Here is a 22,208-nt window from a genome sequence, read left to right on the forward strand (position 1 = left end):
AAATTTGACCCCTTTTATGATTGGGAATGTAAGAGGTAGCTAATACTTCTTGATATTTTAGGCTATTGATATTGCCTTCCACCTTGCAAATGTTTCGCACACCCCCATACTGAATGTAACCCCAGACCATGATCTTTCCACCACCAAACTTAACAGTTTTCTGGGTGAATCTTGGATCCATACGGGCTCCTGTAGGTCTCCTGCAGTATTTTGTGGCGGCTGTGGTGTAATTCAACTGAAGATTCATCTGAGAAATCCACCTTCTGCCACTTTTCCAGCGTCCATCCGTTTAGCAGGCTGTGGGCCTTGGCAAATGCCACACGGTTTTTTAATTGCCTTTTGTTTAGTGCTGGCTTCTGGGCACTGATTCGACCATGGAGGCCATTTCGAGACAGAATCCTACAAACTGTTCTAGTTGACACAGGGACTTGAGGTGACCAGGCCTGGTGGAGCTCTGCTGCAGTGGAAGAGGGGCTGGCTTTGGATTTTCTAACCAACAAACGTTCCTCCTTAGCAGTTGTCTTGCGGGGTCTGCCGGACCTGGGCTTCTCAAAAACATCTCCAGTCTCTTCAAATCTTTTTTTTAATTCTTTGTACTTGACGCTGAGACACATTAAAGGTGCCAGCCACCTCTGCAGTGGATCTGGTCTTCAGCCTCTTGATAATCAAGGCTTTGGTCGCAGGGTGGATTTTTGGCATGTTGTCAGAGGTGAAGTTGCAGTTCAAGTGAAGGTCTGGGGTGCTGGGGTTCTTTTTATACACACCCAATAATTAACCGATCAATTAGTGAGCACAGGTGAGGCTGTAAACTAGGATTGGGTGCATTATATGACAAGGCGACAAAACTTTTGTCTTGCCAAAATCTGACCTTTCTGTGTTCATTAAATGATCAATATTTCTGCAGTGAAGCAAATTTATTTTCGTAAATTAAACCTCATTTGGGAGGGTTTCAGCTTTCATATGAGTCATTTCTAAAACCAATGGATGAATTTAAAGTCAGGTTATAAGCTTTTGTTTCCACAACATGGATAAGCGACAGAAATTCTGTCAGGGACTGTACTGTATCTGTAATGTAAGTCGCTTTGGATAAAGGCGTCTGCTAAATACCTAAAAGGTAAATGTGTAGGTGTTAGATGAACCTAGCCATTTTGAGGGGGACATATCAGTGCTCACTCAGTGCAGATCCCAAGCCCGGATAAATAGGAGGGTTGCGTCAGGAAGGGCATCCAGAGTAAAAACTGCCTCATTATATATGTGGATGAATGATCCGATGTGGGAGCAGCTGAACTGAATCATTCATTTATTCACTGTACACATAATAACATTAAAATGCCAATTCAGAATTTTCAGGTTGTCATTTTTGCCCTAATATATATTTTTCCTATTAATACTTTTATGAAGGGTGGCACTGTGGCACAGCATGTAGTGTAAATGACAGAAACCCTGAGATCAACCACCACCACGTTATTGCCTGTGGAATTTAACGTTTTCCAATCATATGTCTGGCTTTTCTCTGTATCCACCATTCCCCATCTCCCTACCAAAGACATACCAGCAGGTGTACTAGATTTAAAAGAGTAAAAGAATGGCCAAGTGTGTGGTGGCCTGGGATGAATTTTTTTTAAAACAAACTGTGTAAGCACTCCAACCCTGATCAGGATAAAGTGATTACTTTAGATTAATAAATGAGACTTTTATACGAGGGATGTTCAAAAAGTTTCAGCACTTTTATATTTTGGTTGGAAGCGGTGAGGGTGGGTGGATTGGTGAGTAGTAATTGGTCGTGTCTGAGAGACTAGGAGGCGCTTATTTTTCCAGATTTAGCTTCATCTGATTTGCACCTTTTTGGACGCTCAAAGCAGCTTTAAGGGGAAGAAGATTTTCAAGTGATGATGATGTGAAAGCAGCGCTGAATCAGTGGCTACACGCTCAACCAAAACCATTTTTTTGCTGATGGCATTAAAAAGTTGGTAAGACGCTGGAAAAATGCATCGGAAGGTGACGATGTAGAAAAGTGATGCCATTTGTTTTTGAAGATCTTAATAAATAGAGTTTAAAAAAGCTGCTCAGGTGGGGCAGCGGTAAAAACACACGCTAGCGCACCAGAGCTGGGATTTCGAATACATCGTAACTGATGCACTACGACCTCTGCTGGCTGACTGATGGCGCCTGCACAGAGGCGGGGAAAGAGTGCGGATCAGGGTGTGTCTCTCCGCATATATGCATTTGCCTAGTGTGGGTGACAAAATGCATACGTCTGCTGCCCTTGTGTCGGAGGGGGCGTGGGTTAGCTTCGTTCTCCTCAAATCAGAGTGGGGGATGCGGAAACCTTTTGAGGAACCCTGCTAAGATAAAAGGTCATTTTTGTATGTAATTATTGATTATTATATTTTTTTATTCCACCGCTTTATCCTGGTCAGTTCTTCCCGAGAATCACTGGACGCAGTGCAGCATGACACCCCGGACAGGACAGGATGCCAATCCATCGAAATCCAGAGTGCTTTTGACAACACTTAATGACAATCTTAAGACGTAAGAAAAAACACTGCATGCATGAACATGAAATGAAACTGTTCTGAGGTGGCTGAGGTCAAACATTATTAAGTACATTAAGTCCAGTGTTTCAGCATGGGCAGTTCAGTCCACTGCTCTGGAAGATTGCATGTGGGTCCCACTTTTTCAGAAAACCAGTCTACTGACGGTACTGAATCCCCCTCCTCCTCCTCCACCCCCACCTGAGGGTCCACAGCTACCCGGGGGGTCGTTATCGTCCGAGCCGTTGGGACGGAACGAGCAGGGGGCCGAGGAAGCCTGGAGAGCCCGGGCCCTGGCATTTAGTTCCTGCTCCTGTAAGAAAAAAAAAAAAAAAGGTACACATGATGAAAGACATAGCAGGTCATAACATAACAGCAGGTTATACTAGTTATAACTCATTTTCACTAGGTATAACTTTTGTTTGAAGTTATTTTTGTGTATGTATGGTTTGTTTAAATCTAATTCATTCAAATTTTCCTTCAGGCCACACAAAGAGGATGGAGGTCCCTGTTCAGTCTGGTTTCTCTCCTAGATGCTGTAAAGTTGCTTTGAGAAAATGTCTATTTATATATTTATATAAATATTTAGTTTACTATCAAATAAAACCCGGTGTTTTCCTTCTGATTGATCGTTTCATCCTTATCGCTAGGCCACATACTAGCTATGGATAAGGTCAAGCATCATATTCCAAAGACGAATGAAAAATCATGTCTGTCTCTGGTTTGGAGGTGTAGAATAGCCAGAAATGTTGTATGAAAACATTTGTTTTTTATAATTCCTTCTTCATTTGAAATCTCCAGGCATATCTGTTCTATTTTTTGTGTGGTTGCAGAATTTGTTGTGAAGTTCTTTTTTGTACACAAATCCAAAACTCTGATACACAGTAAAGTTATATTTAATAGCTGGTCGAGGTGGTGCAGCCAGTTATATGTCACATACAGTGTTTTTACAAAGGTCATATAGGTGTTGGATGACCTGGTTTCTTATATAAATGAGGAAATCATTCCATGTGGAAAAAATATTAGTCACCAACGAACGTTATTGGGCAGTTGTCGCCTAGTGGTCAAGCTACTGGACTAAAGGGGAGCACAGGTGGCGCATATCAAACCTGCGAGTTCAAATCTCAGATCTGCTATCGGCAGGCCGGGCATCTATATGCACAATGATTGGCTCATCCTAGGGTGGAAGTGTAGGAGGGGATTCCTTTAACTGTTGCAATTACGACCTCTGCTGGCTGGTCGATGGTGCCTTCACAGAGACGGAGGGGATACTGTGGATCGATGTCTTTCCACGTGCAATACGAATCCCCATATGAACCTTGTGCAGGTGAAAAAGAAGCGATTGGCTACCACACACATGTCAGAGCTGAGGTCAGGGCTCTGTAAAGCAGTCGTCTACTGTTCTACGGGGCTGAGGTCAGGGCTCTGTGCAGGCCACTGGAGTTATTAACCTCCAAACTTCCCCCCTTACAAGATACTTGTGTTAAATGTGCGTGTCCAATATGGCATCTGGTAAGAACCACCTAATCAATATGTTTCTTTGGTTGTATTTTTACTTTGGTGAAAATGACAGGACATGTTTTATGAAGTTTATTTTCGCATTGTGTATTCCATTCTATTCGCCACATCTTTTTTATTGTAGACAGATATAAGTGGTCAAAACTTAAACATTAAGACAGGTGTCTACATACTTTTGGCCATAGTGTGTATTTTTCAGGAATAACAGGACTACAGCTAATTCCTATTCTTCAGCTGGCTTGCACTTATCCAGGGTTACATTCATCACCATAGTAAAATTTCTGTACCTGCAGGAAGAGCTTATTGTCTTTGGTAATGGCCTCCATCAGATCTTTATGAAGAGGCGGCTCTCCGCTGAACCTCATGCCGTTAACGGTAGCTCTTGTCCCCCCAGGCTGTCCTCCGACCTCCTTTTTCCTGTAGACCAAAATGTACGCGGTGTCCTTGGGAAAACGGCTGGAGATGTTCTGCACAGACTGAAAGTTGGTAAAAGTCACTCGGCTGTCGTTAAACAGGTACCAGTCCGACGAGTCCCGCCCCCCACAGTCCAGTCCTTCTTGTGAAGCCGCTGAACAAACCATATCGGATTCGCTAACATCTGCGTCGCTAACGTTCCTGCCGTATGAGTAATAGTGTCCACTTTCGGAGGACATCCCTGAATGCATGACGACAGAAGACAGGACGTAGGGTACCGAACACACTCCTGACTCGCTGATGTCTGTTAACGCTTCATCACCCCGCTCCTTCTCTCTGTGAGAGGGTTTGAGCTTTTTGGCCAGGTTCTCACCGCTCTCTGTAGAGCTCGTCTGCGGTGACGATGAAGAGCGCGCATGCTGGTGAACAGACAGGGACATGTGCGGCGGGATTCCCACATTGTCCAGGATCTTACGGCGTACGTGGCACGTCGCGTCATAGGAAAAGCGCAGCAGCGTGAGGACGAGGTACTCGGGCGCTTTGACTACTCGCATGGCTCTCTCAGCCCGTTGCAAGGAGCCGCAACGTTCGCAAAAGTAGCAGTTCTCCTCCTCCAGGATCTCCGGGGCCAGGAAATACTCCAGGAGATCTGACAGCGATGGTACCGGCCCTGTCGTGGGCTTCTCCACACTCTGCTCATCTTTTGAGGTACTTTCTGTGTTCTCGCCACCCCCGTTCACCGTCCCTTGTCGTGGTGACACGGAGGCGGTCCCCTCTGACTGCCGGGCTGAGGGGCAGAAGGCCAGAGAAAGGTCAGTGAACGGTTCTTCTTTCTCAGACAAGCTGTGGCACTGCAGACAGCGGATGCCCGTGGAGAGCCGGCCTCCGAACATTCGCTCCACCAGAGTGTGTCCTTCCCCCTCGGTGTGTAAGGATTTATTACAGGGATGAGAAGCTGCATCAGTCCCAGTCTGAGCTGGATCATGATCCATATTCTGAGCATCAGAAGAGGCTGTGTTGGGATTGGCTGGTTGTAGGGCCCGGAGACTTATTTCTTCTTCATGTAGCCTATGAAGCAAATCAAGTATATATTATATTACTTGCATCTTTGCACAATATTACAATTTGCACAATACTGTATTTTTGCACCACACTTTTTTAAATCTCTGCTGCTATAAAACCCTACACAAAACCCTACACAGTTAAATGTACATCAGAATATGTTTCTTACCTCACCTGCGCTGCTGGAGACTCCGGTTGTGTCCGAGGAGGGTATATACGCCTGCCTCATGCTCCCTCTGACATGTGTGCAGTACACCGCTTCTAATTAGCCCACATGTTTGGTAAGTTCGGCGCATAAAGCCAGTATTCGCGCACGGAGAGCCACAAACTGATCTCCGTGCTCCTTCACTTCCTGTACAAGCCTTCGGGCTACTAACCAATGTCCTTACACAGCGTCGAAGACCCCCACCCACATTAGTCCGGTCTTTTACCCTCCCTGCAGACTTCAAATAGCCAATTTTGTCTGCTGCAGGCACTGCCAATTATGCCATCTAGAGGGCACCTAGCTGACCGGTAGCAGAGCTGAGGTTTGATTATCTGGAACCTGGGCGCCTACCTCACCTATATTTATACCACGAACTGGCCAACACCAATGTTGTCTCTAGTCTTGTCTCCCTCAATTCCTTTAGATTAGAAACGTCTTTTGTATTTATTGTAGGTCTTTGTATTTATTGTACTGTTGTTTATCTGCACTGTGTATATTGTATTGTCTTGAGTTCTGTGTGGCACCCTGTTCCTGGAGGAACGTTGTTTCATTTCAGTATGTACTTGTATATAGCTGAAATGACAATAAAGCCTCTCTTGAACCCTTGAAGTGAACAATTTAGGTATATATGAATTTTAAATTAAATAATAATAATAATAACATTTCTTATGGTTTGATGCCCTGTTGAGGTGAGAAGGTTTGCATGAATCATGAAAGCAGAGAGCTATGCTGCCTGAAGATTTAGCTCCTGTCATGATCTCCATTGGCTTAGCAGAGATGCCAGACTAAACAAAGTATATTGGGCAGTAGTGCTATAGGATCATGTCAAACTTGGCAATGTTGGGGCTTGAACCGGCAACCTTCTGATTACTAGTCCAGTACCTTTAAACGCTGAGCTACCACTAAGACTAATAAACCACCCTAAAACACTCTCTTACACACACACACACACACACAGTATGAAATACAGTCGAATCCGGTTAATTGGACCACCGGTTAATCGGACCAGCCGCTTATTCGGACCGAATCCTAAAGTACCGAAACAAATCCTATTATGTACGTGTAATGTTATTCGCTTATTTGGACCAAAATTCCGTTTAATCGGACCAAAGAACGTGAGAGCGAATAAGAAAAAGAAGCCACAAGTCGCCACTTAGAGCGGATGCAAAGCGGGTCAGCGAGATATGGGAGGATTCCTGGGCTCCCCGGGAGAATTTATGCTTTTATCAAAGGTCAGGAAATCCCAAAAGTTGTGTTGACAAGAGCAAAACCAGCGGGAGGTGAACACGCCCACCACTTTCTTTCCCACAACGAAGCACCCAGTAGCCAGCAGCGTGGTTATTGGATCCATCTGCATCTTTAGTAAGAACTTTTTTTTTTATTATGCTTCGCATGCTGAGTATCTATACATTGTGTTGTAGATCGTTTCGAAAAACTTGTTTGCAAATTTATTTTTCAATGAACAAAGTTCGTAAGCAACAGTAGTTCTTGTTTGTACGTTCGCTATTTATTAGGTTTAATAAACATTTAATATGTTACATAAATTATAGCACGTCCCGTCTTGTAACATAGGGCATGTTCGTGTAATCGGACAAGCCGGTTATTAGGACCAAAACGATCGCGTCCCGATGTGGTCCGATTAACCGGATTCGACTGTAGTATAAAATGTAGATACTAAATGTACCTGTCTAAAAGGAAGCGCAGATACTCTGAACAGTCCTGCTGGGAGCCCACGGTGAACCAAGGTGGTCGAGATGCCTCCAGAAAGCTCCTGGGTGCGTACGCTGCTCGCTGGTGGATAAGAAGTTCAACAATGAAACAATGTCAATAGTAAAAACGTTTTAATCATATGGAACCAATAAACACTCACTCACAACTTCATTTATTTATTTATTTATTAGGATTTTAACATCATTTTAACCCCCCCCCCCCCCCTTTTTTTATATAAACTTATTTATTTATTATTTAATGATTCATTCTTATTTATTTAGTCTTTTTCCCCTCCTCTTTTTATAATTACTATTTTTTAGCCTTGTTTCTTCTTTTCTCTTGTTACATAGTTACAATGTTTGTATGTATGGGTTTGGCTCTCTGTATGTTTACTGTAATGTATTTGTTGTCTGGTTTAAATGTTAAATTTTTTAAAAGCAATAAAAAGACACACAAAAAAAAAAAGAAACGGTTGTTACGCTTACACATGATTAATCAGTTTACAAGTTAAACATCAAACACAGTCATTGACAATTTTGTATCTCCAGTTCACCTCACTTGCACGTCTTTGGACAGTGGGAGGAAACCGGAGCTCCCGGAGGAAACCAACGCAGACACAGAGAGGACCCGGACCCGCCACCCAGGATCGAACCCGAGGCGACAGTGCTACCCACTGAGTCACCGTGCCTCAGATCATTTGTTTTATATGAATTCTGTCTTGAAAGTTCAGAATTTTAATTGGAGGAATCTCATCGAACAAACCTTTCATGTACAAAAGTCATCTCTGATGGCTAAAATTCTAGGACATTCTAACAAAATATTGTAAGGGTTGTAGACAGGTTGGTGCCTGCTCGCCAACCAGGAGGTGTCGGTGGGTGAGACCAGTATGACCAATTTGGCACCTGGTTATAATTGTCTGGTCTTGCCTTTTTAAGAAGTCTCGGTTGAGTTTAACAAAGATGCGGGGAGTTATTTCATGCAGTTTGTTTTGGGTATTGGTGGACCAGTCTTCTTGCCATTTTATTCTGCAGTACTCTTTTGTTTCTGGGTAGGCATCAGTTCTTGGGATGTATCTCCAAGAAATCTCTGTTTCTCGGATCATTTGCCAAGCTATCTGCTTTTTCATTACCTTCTATGCCACTATGACTAGGAATCCAGCAGTAGACAATGGAAACTCCTCGGGTGTAAAGTTCTTTGTCTAATTTTAGCAGTTCTTGGATGATTGGGTGATCTGTTTTGGATACTAATAGCTAGTGTCTGAATACATCATAATAAATAGTTGTACCTGAGATAGCTTGATCATTTAAGAAAACCCGCCAAAATAACATATAGTTTTATTTACAGAAATGAAGAGGAGAATCTACAGACCTGTGTATGAGCCAGGAATGCAAAGAGAAGCTGCAGCTTCTTCATCAGCATATTGGAGTCATTCAGCTTCAGAGACAAAACGTTCCTTCTGAAACTGCAGAGAACACAGAAGATTTGCCTTAATGTTACTTAATGTTACAGCTTAAACTAATGAAGCAAATTATATTGAGAATGTTGCCATGGGGTGAATGCATGCAGATCCTAAATACTGTTCGATTTTAATCAGACTCTATCCAGTCTAGCATTTACCCAACAGATGTGAAGACATTCATGCTCAAACTCACTCTGTAGCCATGAAGAGAGTCTGAATGATGCTGTTCATGTAGCACGTGTTGCCCAGATTCACGAGGCCCGTCTTCCCCGTCTCTGATTTGCCTGCGAGTCTCAGCAGTCCCGAGGCGAAGGAATTCGACTGTGAGGTCCAGGCACTTTGGTTCAGCACAAACTTGATCTTTTCTTCGTCGGGTTTGGGAAGGTCCTGGATCAATACATACATTTGTTATTATCTTTAACAACATTAACAACAACTTTCATGCACTCATGCACACTAAAGACGTTATCACACTTGCACTTTAGTTCCAGACTGAATCAGTTTATAGCAGTGAACATCTGATTACTGAGCTTTGATCCAGCTGAAAATGGTAAGCGGGTGCAGATCGCTTCATGTGTAAACGTGATCTGGTCACAAAGACGGTATCAAATAATGGTGTCACGCTGGCCAAAATGAAAGTGATGTGACTGGGGAAAAAAACAGAATTACTGAGCGCTTAGGTGATGCAGCGCTAAAATGCGCTAGCACACTGGAGCTGACATCTTGAACTCGTCAGTTTGAATCTTAGCTCTGCTACCGGCAGGCTAAGCGCCTACACAGACAACGATTGGCTTGTTGTTCAAGGGAAGGTGCCGGGCAGGGGATTCCTCATAACTGATGCACTTGCTGCCTGCACAGAGACGAGGGATAATCTGATCACTCTCCACACACAAAGCTGTTCCGCATATGAACTCGCTTCGTGCAGGTAAAACGATGCAGTTGGTACTACACACGTGTTGGAGGGGACGTGTGTTAGTCACGGCTCTCCTTAGTCAGAGTGGAGGTCAACATCAGTAGAGGGGAAGCGCAATGCAATCCGGTAATTGGATTCAACTAGATTGGGAGGGAAAAAAATACTGATTGAAGCATACAGTGCAGTAAGGGCATCAAGATGGGAACATCCATTGAAGCTCTAGACGTGCATCTGTATGGTTTTATGTACTGTGTTGCTTGGCAGAATGGTTGGATTATTACATGAATGTCCAGGTGAACCAGTGTTTCCAATAAAGTTACTAATAAAGTTTAGTTTAGTGTTTATTTTTTAATGTCATTAGGCCATGTTTATAGCAGGAAAGGTTGTGATATGTCCTTTATTCACTATTCTGTTTTATTTAGTGAAGTTGTGTCTGTTGTCTATGTATGTCCCTTACATGTGTTGCTTTAGGTTTGTTATTGACAGGAATTGTAGGAGTTTTTCTGCCTTTGTGTTGTTGAATAGTTCCTTCATGTCTTTGCTGTTAGTATCTGTTCAGTAGGAAAGTTAAAACTTCTCACCTTAATGGCTTCCAGGATACTATCATAGAGATCAGGGAACCCAGAGTACTGGTACATCATGCAGTGAATGAGCAGAATGAACTGATGCAGGAAGGATTTACTAGTGGGGAGGCCGTCATTCTGCAGAGACTTCACCAGCAGCACCACATGAGGGACGACCTGTTCACCAGGAGATTTTATATCAGTTATATCACACAAGACTTGAGACTATGTCTACAAAAAATAACATATTATACAAATTTAGCTTTCATTCATTTCATGTGTTGCACAACAACATGGATTCAAAGTTTTTCTGTTGTTATTTAAACATGCAATACTAAAAACATCTTCAACATTTTATAGACACCACATCCAAGAATACTTACAGATTTAATAAAGGGTCTGAATACATTTGTGATATATTTTAATTAGTGCTCTTCAATTAATGTAAGTATGAAGGTAGGAAGTTCTGAGATGATCTCACCAGATGGAAAGCTTCTGGAGAGTGCTGAAAACTCAGCAGCATGTGAGAGAGGACGGCTAATGCTCCCTGTCTCACGATGGGGTACCAGAGACGATTAAACACCTGTAGATAATAAAGAAGAAAAATGGAATAGGACAACACAGTCTTAAGCTATATGAGTATTCATTAAGTTTATCTTCAATTTTTATATACAGTGTATCACAAAAGTGAGTACACCCCTCACATTTCTGCAGATATTTAAGTATATCTTTTCATGGGACAACACTGACAAAATTACACTTTGACACAATGAAAAGTAGTCTGTGTGCAGCTTATATAACAGTGTAAATTTATTCTTCCCTCAAAATAACTCAATATACAGCCATTAATGTCTAAACCACCGGCAACAAAAGTGAGTACACCCCTTACTGAAAGTTCCTGAAGTGTCAATATTTTGTGTGGCCACCATTATTTCCCAGAACTGCCTTAACTCTCCTGGGCACGGAGTTTACCAGAGCTTCACAGGTTGCCACTGGAATGCTTTTCCACTCCTCCATGACGACATCACGGAGCTGGCAGATATTCGAGACTTTGCGCTCCTCCACCTTCCGCTTGAGGATGCCCCAAAGATGTTCTATTGGGTTTAGGTCTGGAGACATGCTTGGCCAGTCCATCACCTTTACCTTCAGCCTCTTCAATAAAGCAGTGGTCGTCTTAGAGGTGTGTTTGGGGTCATTATCATGCTGGAACACTGCCATGCGACCGAGTTTCCGGAGGGAGGGGATCATGCTCTGCTTCAGTATTTCACAGTACATATTGGAGTTCATGTGTCCCTCAATGAAATGTAACTCCCCAACACCTGCTGCACTCATGCAGCCCCAGACCATGGCATACCCACCACCATGCTTGACTGTAGGCATGACACACTTATCTTTGTACTCCTCACCTGATTGCCACCACACATGCTTGAGACCATCTGAACCAAACAAATTAATCTTGGTCTCATCAGACCATAGGACATGGTTCCAGTAATCCATGTCCTTTGTTGACATGTCTTCAGCAAACTGTTTGCGGGCTTTCTTGTGTAGAGACTTCAGAAGAGGCTTCCTTCTGGGGTGACAGCCATGCAGACCAATTTGATGTAGTGTGCGGCGTATGGTCTGAGCACTGACAGGCTGACCCCCCACCTTTTCAATCTCTGCAGCAATGCTGACAGCACTCCTGCGCCTATCTTTCAAAGACAGCAGTTGGATGTGACGCTGAGCACGTGCACTCAGTTTCTTTGGACGACCAACGCGAGGTCTGTTCTGAGTGGACCCTGCTCTTTTAAAACGCTGGATGATCTTGGCCACTGTGCTGCAGCTCAGTTTCAGGGTGTTGGCAATCTTCTTGTAGCCTTGGCCATCTTCATGTAGCGCAACAATTCGTCTTTTAAGATCCTCAGAGAGTTCTTTGCCATGAGGTGCCATGTTGGAACTTTCAGTGACCAGTATGAGAGCGTGTGAGAGCTGTACTACTAAATTGAACACACCTGCTCCCTATGCACACCTGAGACCTAGTAACACTAACAAATCACATGACATTTTGGAGGGAAAATGACAAGCAGTGCTCAATTTGGACATTTAGGGGTGTAGTCTCTTAGGGGTGTACTCACTTTTGTTGCCGGTGGTTTAGACATTAATGGCTGTATATTGAGTTATTTTGAGGGAAGAATAAATTTACACTGTTATATAAGCTGCACACAGACTACTTTTCATTGTGTCAAAGTGTCATTTTGTCAGTGTTGTCCCATGAAAAGATTTACTTAAATATCTGCAGAAATGTGAGGGGTGTACTCACTTTTGTGATACACTGTATATTTAATTTAATTGGGACAAAGGAAGATTAGTGGGTAGAGTTTTGGGCTCTCAATCAAATGGTTGAGTTCGAATCCTGCCTCTGCCATGCTCTGACCCCAGCTGACAAGCTGGGATACGCGGAAGAAGAATTTTATTGTACTGTACACGTGTATGTGTATATATGATGAATAAAGCTGTTTTTCTTCTATGTTCCTCTTACTTTTAAAAGTTCTGTGCTCTCTGTATTCCTCTGTAACATGTACCAGAACCTCACCAGACAGTGGGTTTCTCTACTGTAGCTGTAAGGAGGCCTTCCCTTCCCTAGAAGTAATGCTGAGACTAAACTAGGGTCTCCGCGGTAAAGGGCTAACAAATAAGACTTTTGCGCCTCTTAATTTAATGCAGATGGGTCATCAGCAACAATAGTTTATGACCATTACAAATGTCTAAACAGTTTTTATTACATTTCTGTTGCTCTATTACGACAATGTGTTACACCTTGGTAAAAGGTTGTTTTTGTCCCCTTCCCCATGTCCCAAATTGAGTAATTTCCAATCCTTTGCCACTTGTATCACCCTATTCTGGCCAAAGTATGGACACAGTCTGGCACACACCCCATTCGACATGTGTGCGGTAATAGCCAGAACTATATTTACTGGCCAATATATTTTCTGGCCAATGCCAAAGCCTCACACAGAGCTTCACCAAGCATGGAGTCATATTGGAGTCATACAGTATGTTGCTGTGGAACAAAGGAGAAATCCTGTCCAACCTGCATATCTTCAAACACAGTTAACTGGTTGGCAGAACGGCTAATATTTAAATTTGATCTCAGTGGTGGTGTGCTAGTACATTAGACCATGTTGTTTTAAGTTGCATGCTAAAAATAAAGGGTCGAAGAGAAAAATAATAATAATTAAGTAATCTTGTACATGAATGCTCCCTTGTGGAGGCTTTTTGTTACATCTTGGAAACCACAGAGAGAGTAAGATGCATTGCTTGTGTTGCCTGGGTTGCGTAAAAAAATCATGGACAAAAAAAAAAAAAGGTTTGAAAAACCCTGCATTAGATCACTGTGCCAAACGAACAGCAAAAATGGCTGATTTCTACAGAGCTTAAAAGGAGCAGCAGTTTAATATGCTAGCACATTACCGCTGAGAGCTCAAAAGAGGGAAAGTTGGATGGATTTTCCTCCTTAAGCCACTGTATGATGTGACCGCCACGTCTGGTCAAGGCATTGAAACAAGCGGTAAGCGATTATTTTTTGTCCTGTATGAGTGCATTTCTGGCTTACGTCCAGTGTTCTGGACCTACTGTGACTCCTGACCAGTGTGAAACAGTAAAAAAAAAAAATGAATGCATGAATGAATGCATGAATGAATGCAGCTGCTTTGTAAAAGTGTACGTGGAGAAGGTGTTTTATATCCAAGCCCTGTCATTACCAGTTCAATTTTAAGCAGGGTAACATCGATGAGGATGGTGAACTTCTGCACAGCAGCCAGTCCCTTCAGCAGAGCAATGATCCAAGTGTCCACATGATTGGCCAGGGGCCAGGACAGCCAGTCGATCATCCTGTGTGACACAGAAAGACAAACAGTTTACAGTAATAAATTAGCAGATTAAACATAGACATTCATGTCTGTGTAAACGCCTGGCGGGGCAGACTGCACCACTGGGATTCAAGCTAGTTCCACATGCAAACATTAGAATCAAATTCAGTGTCGCTGAACACTGGTGCAGTGTTTGATTATGTAGGACTGATGACCTGCTGAGTGCTTGTGTCATGCTGGCATCTTTGACGTTCTGGTCGGTGGTGAGGCTCTTGATGAGGACGGTTATCATCTGCAGAGGGATGTGCTGCACCAGGCTGGCCAGAGCGATGGACGGCTGAAAGGTTGGATCTGCAGGCAAAACACACAACACATTAAGGTTCACCAACTCAAATCCAGGAAGGCTGCAACCTGTTTCTCTCTGCCACGGCCGTGGTACTTTACGTCAGGTGTGATGGAACATGATAACGGAGGAAGTGCTATGGCTATCCACGACAGAAATTAACAAGAAAGTTTGGTTTCAATGTTCACTAATAATATGATCATAAAAGTTTTTCTGCTGTCATCTGATCAGGTGCTGCTAGTTTAACAGTATACTCAGAGTAGGGCTGGGCGATTTTCACGATTAATTCGGTTAATTCGCATGAAAGTTTTCACCCGATGTTAGAATGTGACGATCGCGATTGTTTACATACTTTATATTTTAATTAAAATACCAACATGTCACGAAGCAGAAACTGACCAGACGCCCGCGGAATATAAATCAGGGAAAGTTTAATATTAAAAGTGTACAAAATCAGGTAGAGTCCAAAACCAGCGAAAACCAAAACAGTAAACGGAAGACAACAAGGATTATACACGGTAACGGTTCGATTCAGTTATAAGGAGCGCAAACAGGAGAGTTTAATTCAGATTCACTGAATCAAACACCGCCGAACTGAATCAAAATACGGAGCCGATGAGCTGGATCAGGATTGGCTGGAAAGTAACGAATGACATTTACTCGCGTTACTGTAATTGAGTCGTTTTTTTGTGTACTTGTACTTTTTGAAGTAGATTTTACAGCCTGTAATTTTACTTTTACTTAAGTACGTTTTGTACTAAGAATTGTAATTCGCTACATTTTAAATAGCATCCGTTACTGAGTAAAAAAAATCGCGTCTGGGAAACTGCTGCAGTGAATTCTGCGATAGGGAGTCGGATCTTTTGTCTCGGTTCCTTTTAAAGAGCCGTATGTATGTAACGACTCCCAAATGCGCAAATCGGTTTCTTTTATTTTGGCTTAAAGGGCCGTTCAATAGAATCGAATCATTCTACGACACATAATAGTGGTTAATACAGTTTGAAAGTTTTATGGGACTAAAATGACACATTACACATCCTTAAATGTTTAAAATGTTGTATCCACCCCCCAAATCACAAGAGGATAAAATCAAAGCTGAGCTGAGTGATCACTTGATGCCCCCCAGTGTAGATACTGATACAGACTCACTCAGTGGTGGAAACAGCACAGTACAGGTAAGAAGGTTCTGCTGAACATTATTTAAAATAAAAGTTGTTTGTGAGCTATTCTTAGATATAGATAGATAAGGATATAGATAATTTAGATCTATTTTGTCTTAATTATTGTGATATCGTTATTGTTATAAAGTTTGAGTCCTGTAAAAGGATAATTATAGGTGGTGCTGTTACTATTTTTGCACTTCTGCAGCCTTTAATTACAATGCAAAAAAATAAATTTGAGTCTTATTTTAATTGCAATATACAAGAACAAAAAAATTCAAAATCGTAATCGACAATCGGGTATAATTTTAAAATAATCGAGATTTGTTTTTTTTGTAAAATCACCCAGCCCTAACTCAGAGAGCTGAAATCAAACTATAATTTTTAAAAAATCATTAGTCGAGCAGTCAGATTGTTCATTTGGATCACTTTAACTACGGGGCGCTCGGTCAGTGCTGAGATCCGGGATAGAATCTTAGCAGTGCTATCAGCCGGCCGGGCATTGACATTTGCATTGCAAGCCTTGTGCTTTGTGTTTACTGTAAATCCAGACTGGATTTTTTTAGGGTGCCACATCAATATATCATGCTAGCCCAGTGAGATTCAAACCCGGAACTCTACACCAGGTTGTCTAAACCAGACATAATTGCCTATGACTGAGGGGGCTGGGTGAATCCCTGCGATGGATTGGCACCATGTCTTTGCCCATGTCTGTGGTATTCCTGCCATCCTAAACCATTCCTGCCATATTAACAACTGATGGGAGCACTGATGGACCCTAACATTATGCAAAGCTTCTGAGTGAAATATCTTTATGTATAATTTTAACAGTCAAGTCAACTTAAATTTATTTGTATAGCACTTTTTTATAATAGACATACATTACAGAATCCAGGACCAACAGACCAAACACCTCTGTTGAGCAACAGTATACAGTGGACCCTTGGGTTACGAACGGTTTACCATACGAACATTTTGGGTTACAAACGATCTTTTTCAACTTAACGTACGAACAAATTTCGGATTACGAACCAAAATTCGCGAAACATGTGACGTCACGAACACGTTAACTCCAACCATCTCTCTCTCTCTCTCTCTCTCTCTCTCTCTCTCTCTCTCTATCTATCTATCTACAGTATATCTATATATATATATACAGTGAGCAAACAGCGGACGGTGTTTTTTCGGTGTTTTCTTTATATTTTGTAAAATTCAATATTAAAATGGCCTCAAAGAATGTGCAGAGAAAGTGTAGTGCTGAAACAATTAACAAATCTATCACTATTCGTTGTTGTATAATTACTCCTGCCAGTAGCTGTCACTGTGTATCAGACAGAGGGGACAGTGAGTGAGAGAGAGAGTGAGAGAGAGAGAGAAGGAGAAATTCGGCTGAGTAAAATAGTCTTTCTTTCGTGCAATTATACCTACAAAATACAACACTACTGAAATAAAAAAGAAAATAATAGAGAAATATGAGAGTTATTGTTGTTTCTGGTAGATACATTTTATATAAAAAGAAGGAAATGTATTATGGTGTATGGTACAGCACATGTACTGTACTGAAATGTGGTGTGTGTCTTTATGTACAGTACTACTGTGTATTGTTGTTTATTATTGTTTATTACAGTATTATCTATTCTATAATTTAAGATTTAAGGGAAAATATACTTGTATTTATAACAAAAAAGACCATTTAAGACATTAGAAAGGTTAGGTAAGGGGGGGTTGGGGAGGTCTGGCATGGATTAATTCTATTTACATTATTTCTTATGGGAAAAATAACAAACATTTTGACTTAAGAACAGAACTTTGGAACAAATTAAATCCGTAAGTCAAGGGTCTACTGTATTTGGTAGATGAAATTAGGGCATTTATTAATATTGGGGGTGGGAGGGCTTGATTACTTGATTGAGAAAATTATGAATCAGGAATCATGCCTAGATTAAACATAAGACTTATGTCATAAATAACTGAAAACCAACATGACCAAATAGCTTTGTTTTTAAACCCCATTTCTAAAAAAGTTGGGACGTTGTGTAAAATGTAGTAAAAAGAATTTAGATTCTCACCTATAGAGGAAATGATAGCAAACACCTCCTGCAGCGACGGCAGAAGTGTAGCCGGCTCTGCCTTCCAGATGCCTTGCAGGAGCGCAGCCACGTAACCCACCTGTGCAACATACCGCCTCAGCTCGGCTTCCTCGCCCGCCGAGCACTGGAAGTGGGCGAAGGTTCGCACCAGCTGCTGGCAGAGCATCACGGCGGCTTTGTCGCGTGGCATGCACTGGGGGAAGTCGCTGAGCAGCCCCGCCAGCTTGCCGCAGAGCGCAGCGTCGGGTCGCTCGCACACTATGCGCAGCACCTCAGTCTGCAAAATCGGTGCCAGCTCCAGCATGGACGGGCAGCTAATGAGAAGGCGCAGGCAACCGTGGAGGAAGTCCAGGATGGCCGGGTCACGTCGGTCTACAGGGCCATATCCCTGGTGCAGAAGCTCCTGGACAAACTCCTTGCTCAGGAAGCGGGCGAACTCGTCCCGGTGGTACCGTGCATATGCTTCCTGCACCTGGAGGCCCACTTGCTGCTGGAAAGCATCCTCGCCGAGAAGAATAAGACGTGTCGTGAGCTGGTACAGGGCCTGGCACTGTTCCTCTGTTACCTCTTTTTCAGCTGCCTCCACTACCTTTTTCACAATGGCCCGCTTGACAGGTAACGGGTGAGATGAGCTCACCAGAGCTTTCAGAATTGTATCCATTGTGATGCCTTATTGCGCCGGTGAATGGCTAAATGATGAACAATTATCTGTGTGAGGGGAAAAAGAAAACACACACACACACAATTGTTTAATGATAATTATTATATATGACAAAGGTTATACAACACCAGTTAGCCCTGTAGGAAAAAGTAATCATCCGCACCTTAATAACTTCTTGTGCCACCTTTAGCAGCAACAGCTACATTTGCATTCCAGTAAGGGGCGATTTGACCCACTCTTCTTTGCAAATTAGCCTAAATTCAGCATCACTGAAGGGCTTTCAAGGATCTCTTATAGGGATGTAACGATGCACCACAAGACAGTTAATAACAATTCAAAAATTCCACAATTCAAATCAATTTGACATGTACTGTACAATGAATCGATATTCACTTTAAACAGCAGAGGGCACTGGTGCTATACACGTCGCCTGGTTGACGTCACTGGCGCTATACGCCTGGTTGCCAGATTCAGGGTTTTTCAACCAAATTGGGCTTAATTCAAAATGGTTTTGCATAGTTTGTACCTACATAAATAAAAGGGCATTCATTATTTAGATAATTAAAAGATAAGCACAAATGCAGTCTTTTATTTCCTTTTTGTAAGAGAAATAATCAAAGGAAACTTTGTCATAATTTGTCTTCAATTTCAGTTTTTAAAAAAATCGGGGAAAAATCGTATCGTGAACCCAGTATCGTGAATCGCATCGCGGGTAGAGTGTATCGTTACATTCCTAATCTCTTATCTATTACATGACAAAAGTCTCTAACAAAGCCTTAACCTTTAATTTAATTTCAGGGGGTGGGTCTGGATTCCCTGGAATCACAAGGTCTAATACACTAGCACACCCCGAACACTACGCCTTGTTTGGGGTCGGCCATTCCACCCCCCTCAGACATAGATAATCATGTCTGTATGTAGACACCAAACCGCTCTGCCATGTAGCCACTGTTGGGCCCTTGTGCAAGGCCCTTAGCCCTCTTGGCACCATACAATGGCTGACCCAGTGCTCTAAAATCCGGCTACCGACCAAGAAAAAGTTTTCTTTTTGTGTTTTTCATCAGTTTTGGAGGGATGTCCAGCTCTTGGTAATGTCACTGTTGGGTCATATGTAATTCACTTGTTGATCACCGCTCACTGTGTTCCATGGTGAATGTAGTGCCTTGGATTTTTTTCTATTGTTCTCCTGATTTTGTAAGCTCTTATGTAAGTAAATGTCAGGAAAATCCTACAAGAAGAGCTTAACTTTATATGAAGTTATTTAGTTGTTTGTTTATTAGGATTTTAACGTCATGTTTTACACTTTGGTTACATTCATGACAGGAACGGTAGTTACTCATTACACAAGATTCATCAGTTCACAAGGTTATATCGAACACAGTCATGGACAAATTAGTGTCTCCAATTCACCGCACTTGCACATCTTTGGACTGTGGGAGGAAACCGGAGTACCCGGAGGAAACCCATGCAGACACGGGGAAAACATGCAAACTCCACACAGAAAGGACCCGGGTCGCCCCACCTGGGGATCGAACCCAGGACCTACTTACCTATATAAGTGATTTAGTGTCAATTTAGTTGTTAGCAGGTGTCACTGACTATTATTTTCACATAAACTTGAATGTGAGTAGTTCATTCTAAACACAGACACATCCACAACTATAACAGGGTGTGTACACTTATGGAACCACACTATTATAGTTTATTATAGTTAGTTTTCTTTTTATTTACCGTCTGAACGATTTTCATTTGTTTTCAACTCAACTTTACATACTATAGGTCACTTTAAAGGTGGAAATAAATCTAAAATGATTCAACTTGGTCTGTTTTTTATACCACAAAAACCTGCTACTGTAACAGAAACGTGTTTACATTTTATATTCAGGGTAGATTAGCAAAGCTAGCTACGTACAGAAACGTATATACCAAAATTATTTAACGAACTTTAATATACGGGACAATTTAACTCGGGGAACATTTAGTGAAAATAAAGTAAAACGTAGCTTTCATATTTTATATTTTTAAATTTGAATTAATCAAGTCCAAACAAAGCATCCGTGCCTTGTCATAGTGTGATCTCATTTACCCACCTATATTCCGACCCATGCAACCGATTGACTACTGGTTCATTCTACAAACGTGATTGGCTGTGAGAAAGAACTCGTAGCCAATCCTAGCTCAGGAGGAGGCGGGATTTGTCGGGAAACGGGTGAGAAGTAAATAAGACAGCACACATCAGGCCAAGATAGCAAATGACCATAAAATAAATAGATTTCGGTTTGTTTAGAAGAGGAATGAAGAAAATAAGTGAAGAGACTCACCGAAATAAGCCATTCCACACAATTCCTGTAAAGCACCCGCTGATAAATTCATTGAAAAATCAATTGTAACAGATTTAATCTCTAAGCGAAGTGTTTTGATTCTACTCAATGCTACAATCAGCTGAGCAACACTGACGTCATCATCCTGCGTCACGATCCACATTTCTGTCTAAAAGTTTCACCTTCAGGTTATAATTCAACAAAAAATGAATGCAATTAAATATATTAATTTAAAAAAATACAATGACTTATACAATTTAGACGTGTTGTTTTTACTAAATTGTTTGACAGTTTTCTTTACAATAGTGTGGTGTCAAAAACTCAACTTGCAACATACACCGATCAGCCATAACATTAAAACCACCTCCTTGTTTCTACACTTACTGTCTATTTTATCAGCTCCACTTACCATATAGAAGCACTTTGCAGCTCTACAATTACTGACTGTAGTCCATCTGTTTCTCTACATACTTTTTTTTCACCCTGTTCTTCAATGGTCAGGACTCTCCCAGGACCACTACTGAGCAGGTATTATTTAGGTGGTGAATCATTCTCAGCACTGCAGTGACACTGACATGGTGGTGGTGTGTTAGTGTGTGTTGTGCTGGTATAAGTGGATCAGACAGCAGTGCTGCTGGAGTTTTTAAACACCTCAATGTCACTGCTGGACTGAGAATAGTCCACCAACCAAAAATATCCAGCGAACAGCGCCCTGTGGGCAGCATCCTGTGACCACTGATGGAGGCTAGAAGATGACCAACTCAAACAGCAGCAATAGATGAGCAATCGTCTCTGACTTTACATCTTCAAGGTGGACCAATTAGGTAGGAGTGTCTAATAGAGTGGACAGTGAGAGGACAGCAGCGCTGCTGTGTCTGATCCACTCGTACCAGCACAACACACACTAACACACCACCACCATGTCAGTGTCACTGCAGTGTTATGAATGACCCACTACCTAAATAATACCTGCTCTGTGGGGGTCCTGACCATTGAAGAACAGGGTGAAAGCAGGTTAAAAAAGTATGTAGAGAAACAGATGGACTACAGTCAGTAATTGTAGAGCTACAGAGTGCTTCTATATGGTAAGTGGAGCTGATAAAATGGACAGTGAGTGTAGAAACAAGAAGATGGTCATAATGTTATGCTTGATCGGTGCAGAAGTAGCACAAAAAGTATAGATTTATTGCATATTACAGTGAACACACCATAAACCGAGCCATCCCGGGTAACGACTGACTTGCATTGATTCTGGTCCTCTATTTATCCTACCAATTTCACAAAGGTGGGCTCAGGTGAGTCTCTTTTCACCTACTCCTAATTCATGAACAAACATACAGACCCCAAATTTCATGTGAGCCATTCCATCTTGTCACTTGATTATGACATGGGCCCCTCTTTCTTACA

General features: G+C 42.0%; 1 protein-coding gene across 1 annotated transcript; it reads right to left on the reverse strand.

The window, feature by feature from the left end:
* Nucleotides 1-2,374: 2,374 nt before the first annotated feature.
* On the reverse strand, nucleotides 2,375-20,853 carry usp38 (ubiquitin specific peptidase 38). The gene is made up of 11 exons (XM_062995289.1): nucleotides 20,802-20,853; nucleotides 17,799-18,527; nucleotides 14,442-14,577; nucleotides 14,119-14,248; nucleotides 10,860-10,961; nucleotides 10,397-10,555; nucleotides 9,096-9,289; nucleotides 8,812-8,905; nucleotides 7,418-7,524; nucleotides 4,340-5,534; nucleotides 2,375-2,847 (listed from the first exon to the last, which is right to left on the reverse strand). Exons 2-11 carry the CDS (start codon nucleotides 18,478-18,480, stop codon nucleotides 2,680-2,682), a joined length of 2,967 nt encoding a protein of 988 aa, XP_062851359.1. The 5' UTR covers nucleotides 18,481-18,527; nucleotides 20,802-20,853; the 3' UTR covers nucleotides 2,375-2,679.
* Nucleotides 20,854-22,208: the final 1,355 nt, after the last annotated feature.

This window comes from Trichomycterus rosablanca, chromosome 5 (assembly GCF_030014385.1).
Source record: "Trichomycterus rosablanca isolate fTriRos1 chromosome 5, fTriRos1.hap1, whole genome shotgun sequence".
Classification (NCBI taxonomy): Eukaryota; Metazoa; Chordata; class Actinopteri; order Siluriformes; family Trichomycteridae; genus Trichomycterus; species Trichomycterus rosablanca.

Coding starts and splice junctions, on each gene's coding strand:
- usp38 (XM_062995289.1), bottom strand. CDS start 18,480: ATGGATACAATTCTGAAAGCTCTGGTGAGCTCATCTCACCCGTTACCT. Junction 14,249..14,441: donor ATGACACAAGCACTCAGCAG/GTCATCAGTCCT, acceptor TGTGTCACACAG/GATGATCGACTGGCTGTCCT. Junction 10,556..10,859: donor CTCCAGAAGCTTTCCATCTG/GTGAGATCATCT, acceptor CCTGGTGAACAG/GTCGTCCCTCATGTGGTGCT.